Source organism: Gouania willdenowi, chromosome 15 (assembly GCF_900634775.1).
Source record: "Gouania willdenowi chromosome 15, fGouWil2.1, whole genome shotgun sequence".
Taxonomy (NCBI): Eukaryota; Metazoa; Chordata; class Actinopteri; order Blenniiformes; family Gobiesocidae; genus Gouania; species Gouania willdenowi.
This window is the reverse complement of record NC_041058.1, coordinates 20270144-20275778: the sequence shown is the minus strand read 5'-3', so window position 1 is coordinate 20275778 and position 5635 is coordinate 20270144. Positions and strand designations below refer to the sequence as shown.

The following is a 5635-nucleotide window of genomic DNA, read 5'->3' as shown; positions in this document are numbered from 1 at the left end:
TTTAAAGATTATCTCTGTTTATCCTGAAGTAGCTGTAACATGTAATGAAATACATTGTTCTTCACCTCTTCAAATAATTATACACCAAATGCAAACCATTTGGAGACAAATTTTGTGAACTTAGCCATTGATCTTGATCCCTCCTGATGTGCATGGTAACGTAAAGCGTCAGGTTCGGACAGGGACAAGAAAGGGTGGACACAGGATGGGTGTGGCCAGAACAGAGAGTAAGGTGAAAGGTTCAGGATGAATCCCTGTAATGTGTCTTCTGTCCATTCAGGCAGAAAAGGTAACTATTGGCACTCAGCAGTTGTGGACCCCCAGTGGAGGGGCCGGTAGCTCTGTGCACAGTGCAGGAGGAGATACTGGCACAGATTAAGACCTGGGGGCTTTAGGAGCAAACAACCTGCTTTTCTTATTGTGACCAGGACGAGTGAGGACCACCAGCACCATGAGAGCTGTCCAGTGTTGTCTGCTGCTGCTTCACTCTGTGATTCTGCTTTCAATGCACAGTAAGAACTGACTTTTTCTGCATCTGTCAAACTTTACTGGAATTATTTAGATCTCTGTTGAACATCCTGTTTAATGGTCAAATTAACCTTTTTGAGCTCGTCTTCCTGCTACTTCTCATTCTAGTCACTCTTGAATTCCCAGGAGTAGATTTTATTTCTTAAATATTAATTATTCTTGAGAGGCAGCATCCTGATGAGGTGAAACCTTTCCAAATTGGACCCAGTTTCCCTTGTTAGTTTAGAATGATCTCTTTATCATAGGGAGCTATAACTTTAATCAATCTTAAATGTTGGATTATATCTACAAATGTTTATAATTGTAATATTTATGATTAGTGATTCTTCGTGTACTCTCAGTCTGACATCCTACACTGACTTGCATGCAATCCCAGCAGCTAATCTCTTAATAGGCCTGGGGGCTAATACTTGGAGCATGTGTGTAGAGCAGCTGTGCTGTAGGGATAGATTTGGGTCAACTTCCAACACCAGGGGGCCGTTATGTGTCCTGACGACACAAAAAAGCCGAGGGCGCTCCAAAAGACTTCAATAGTCCAATAACTTCTGGAAAAAGGCTGTTCCTCATTCTGGTGAACTTGCTTTAGATGTTCTGCAGCTGTCTCCCTGAGGAAAGGGCCGGGGTAAAGACTTGTGTGAAAAGTGGGTGGGGTCCTTGATGATGCAGGAGGTCCTCTTCCTACATGGCATGCCCCTCGGTCTTCTCATTGTCTTCTTTGTGTTGATACAAACATTGCTCTCTTCCCATCAACATTCCAGGTGTTCCACTACCCTTCTGTGGCAGGACCCATTGTTGTTGGTTGACACTGTGGTGTCATCTGCAAACTTCACAATATGGTGTTTGGGTGAGCAGTCATATGTCAGCAGGGGCTCAGCTCACAGCCCTGAGGTGAGCCGGTCCTGAGGATGATGGGGAGGAGATGTTGTAGATCCTCACAGACTGCAGCCTGTTTGAGAAAGTCCAAGACCTAGTTACAGATGGGGGAGCTTAGTCCAAAGGTGCGTTCACACCGAACGCGAATGAAGTGACTGAAGCAATTAGATTACATTCAAATCAATGTAAATGACACAACTTAAAGTTATCTCCCCTCAAGCGATGTGACTTGCGTGACATGAGCGACTAGATGAAGTGTGACCTCGTCGCTCAAAGTTGAAAAATTTCAAGCGACTTCAAGCGACAACTTTCCCAACCTTCACTGTCTGTAGAGCTCGGCAGCAGCCCCTCCCTCCCGCTACAGTGCAGATGGCTGCGGAGGGCTGTACTACACTTCCTCAATTTATCAGGGCAAATTAAAGCGGTTAACTTCTTAAATAAGCCTACATTGCTACACTGCTGAAGACTACACATTACAGTAAAGCTTTTAGTTAACTGGATTTTAATTTTAATTTATCCTTTAATGTTGCTGTTCTTATGATATTTATGCACTCTTGTTTTATTATTCTATCATGTTGCACTTGTACTTTTACCACAACTCTGTACAGCACTTTGTGATTTTATCTGCAAAATGCGCTTTATGAATAAACTACTTACTTACTTACTTACATTCTGAGTGAACTCATCCTTTAGTAACTCCGTAAGTTGATCATTTAAACTGTAAAAGCAGAGCTGTCTATGATAAGTGCTGTAAACATACGACCGGCTCCACACACACGCACACACACACACACACGCACGCACACTGTTCCCTGGTCGTCCGTCACTGGAGTGATGAAGTGATGGAGTGATGGAGTGACCAAAAAGCACCACTATGTTTAAGCGACTCATCTCGGGTGATTGAAGTGACTGCAGTCCCTTCAGTCGCATTCTCTGTGACGCACCTTAAGTGTGGACAGCTTGTGGCCCAGTATCTGTGCTATTATGGTGTTAAATGAAGATTTAGTTATAATAGTCTTTGCTCTTCAGATGAGCGAATGTGGTGTGGACCACAGAGAAAATGGTGTCCTCTGTGGATCGGTTCCTCTGATCTACATACTGATGTGGGTCCATAGTGACATCAATGGAGTCCTTGATGCGTGTCATGAACAGTTTTTCAAAGCACTTCACGACTTCAGGTTTGTCTGCATACTGACAGACTTACAAATAATTATATCAATATTTTAGCAAAGCAGATGATGAATGATTTATTTTTAGTGTATTTTACAGCTGATTTAAGACATGGATCAAAAGTGACCCATTATCAAAAAAGATGCTAACAGAAAGCTAACACATGAGGAAGGTTTTGGTTTTATGGGCTTATTTTTTTCAGGCTCAGTACTTGTGATTCTCTGTAATTGATATTGTAATTGTAATTGATTTGCCTTTAATGCATCCAATCAATATGTTGAATATAATACAGTAAATCCTTTTTAGGCTTTGATTACTCTAACGTCAATCCTCTCAGGAAACAGCATTAAAAGCTGTTTGTGCATTGCTTCTCTAGGGTTTAGGAGATGGATGAAGGGTTTTACATGGAGGCATCTTAATAATATTTAAAAAGTCATTAGTTCTCAGAAAGCAGCCTCTTTCCCAGGAGAACATTTTATTTTGTGTGTAAAAGAGACTCCTGGGATGTTAGCTTAAGTTACTCAGATGTGTTTTTAAATAGGAGACCGTCAGTGGTTTTGAATTAATGGTCTAGCTCTATACACATCTATCTAAGTACATCACAGCAAATGCAGTTAACATTTTAACTAATCATTTGTTGTAACCAGCAGTCTTGTTAAATATAAGATTAGCAGCTTGGCAGGTAAACTATTGTTCACTGTTTAAGGTTTTATAAAAAGTTTCTTATCAGTGTTGGTTCCTGCAATCTTCATACAAAAGGCACACTTTGTAAGGCAAATGAACTTGACAGAAGTTTACTTTGGATGTGTTTTTACTTGTATCATGGTTTCTTGGGCCCTCAACCTTTTGGATAAGAAGCGAGATGACTTAATGGAAAATTTCAAGCTCGGTCCAGTTCTCCCATCAAATCTTTTCCAGATTCTGTTGGGCGTCTGCTTTGAAATATGCTCCAGGATCAGCCCTATCCCTTTCTTCCCTTCTGGTCTATCTTTTCCAGGCTTTCTGTAAATATCGTTCATAATTTCTCTATGAGGCTGTAGGGATTCTTTAAAAAACACCTACATAAGTTGTTTCTGTTTTTTTTTATTTGTAAAAAGAGACCAAAATATTCTATTGTCAACTAACTCTTGATTGCTGTGTTGGACCTACTTGTGATTTGTCTATATTAGCACATTAGCGTATCTCTTTCTCTGTTTTGTTCAGGTGAGGCTTTACATTGTTACACCTGCATGGGCTCTAATAATGAAGACTGCAATCGTCAGGGCTCCAAAGCTTGTCCCAGCTACTCTGACGCCTGTGCTGCTGTGGTGGGCCATGACAGTGAGTCCAACCGTGACAGTGTAGTAGCCTTTCATTTCTTTACAACCAATCAAATAATGTCTAAAGTCTCTGTTTGTGTATGGAATAGATTAATGTATGGTTTCTAGAATAGTCTTCTCCATCAGCAGGGTGTCCAAGGGTTTTTATGGCAAAAAGGAGTATTGCTACAGCTAATCAGTAAATGTCATTAAGTAGAGGAGTCATGTGATCATAGCACCAAGATTGGGATGATTATATACAGTCATTTGGTCATTTTGTGTTAATGTTTTGACTGAATTTATTTGTTTCCCTGTGACTTCAGCAAAAGTGACTTACTTTTATTTTCTGTCATGTTTGTCTTCCAGGTGGGGTGATTAAGTATTGTTCCTATAAGTCTTTCTGCAGCCAGGCCAACAGTCAGGGCTACAGAGCACCAGGGGTCAAAGTTCATTGCTGCTATAGCGACGACTGCAATGTAACTAGTCCCGCCTCCCGCGTGCCTGGACTCAACTATATGCTGTTATTTATCCTGTTGTTATTTTACTGCTTTTTCAAGTAGACACACATCAACAGTGTCTGTCTCTGACAGAAATGCCAACAACAAAAGCCAAAACATACTAATGCCTGACACTCCATATTTTTTGCGTGATATTATTCCGCTTGACAATAATTGACTTGATTTAGCACATATTGATCCTCGGCAGCAGAACGTTGGAGATTGTAGGTGTGACTGTGCTGTGTGGAGTTTGTGCATCCTGTTGAATCAAGTCCATGAAGAAGAACTCAAGTGGATGCATTTGTCAATGGATTTTTACTAAGAAGAAGACGAAGAATGTCCTTCACTGTGATTTGAACTTTCTCTGCATTTCTCCAGCTTAACATTTTGGATATCTTGTTGCAGCAATCATATGCATTCCTAAATATAAGCGCACCTATCTACAACATTGCTGAGTTGTATGGGGTATTTTGATATAATCCCATTAGACATCCATGGCAAGGTGTGTCACTCTGGTGATCTGGTTATCTAAAGAATCACAATGTTCATGAGCTCAGTTTGATCACATGACATTGTTTGATTGAACTCAAGAAACATGGTGTCAAACACAAGCTTCCAAAGCCTAAAACTCACTCTAAAAAGCCTAAAATAACTTAAAACTGCATTCTCAAAATGCCATTCCTGTTTGTAGTTTGTCAAGGTTTGAGGTTTGTTATAGTTAACACTGACATTTTAGCTCAGGCCCAAATCACATCCAGATCTAAACCTAATCCAGCTCCCTAAGTGAAACCAGTATGACGCCACTGATTTAAAATGGAATGACCGAAGAATAAAGACCACAGGTCATGTTCTGTGGTGGATGCCCGAGTTGTATTGCTGTGCATCAGTCTATATTTCTTATGGTTTTACATTAGTGAGTGTATTTTATACTGTACTATAAAAAGACAATGGTCTGTGCTCTGTTTATTTAAGATTAACTCTCAAAACCTACCAAGTGATCTTTTTAAATTTTGTGTTGATATTTTCCAAATAAAAATGTAAATACTTTTTCAATCATTCCAATCTGTAGAGGTTATTTCATTATCCCCCGCCACAAAATGTGAAGGGGGATATAGGTTTGAGCTCCTTCCGTCCATCCGAGTTAAACAGGACAGCTTTTTCTCAGAAACTGTTTAAGAAAGGATAACCAAATTCGGTGTGTGGCTTCAGAGCATCAATACGTTCATGGAGTTCGAAAACAAGAAGCGCGCATTTATTCTTTCTGGAGTT

General features: G+C 40.2%; 1 protein-coding gene across 1 annotated transcript; it reads left to right on the top strand.

Annotated features, from left to right (window-relative positions):
* Nucleotides 1-205: 205 nt before the first annotated feature.
* ly6pge (lymphocyte antigen 6 family member pge) lies at nt 206-4429 on the top strand. The gene is made up of 4 exons (XM_028468973.1): nt 206-232; nt 281-335; nt 3775-3891; nt 4236-4429. The coding sequence occupies exons 1-4, from the start codon at nt 206-208 to the stop codon at nt 4427-4429; spliced, it is 393 nt and encodes a 130-aa protein (XP_028324774.1).
* The last annotated feature ends 1206 nt before the right edge of the window (nt 4430-5635 follow it).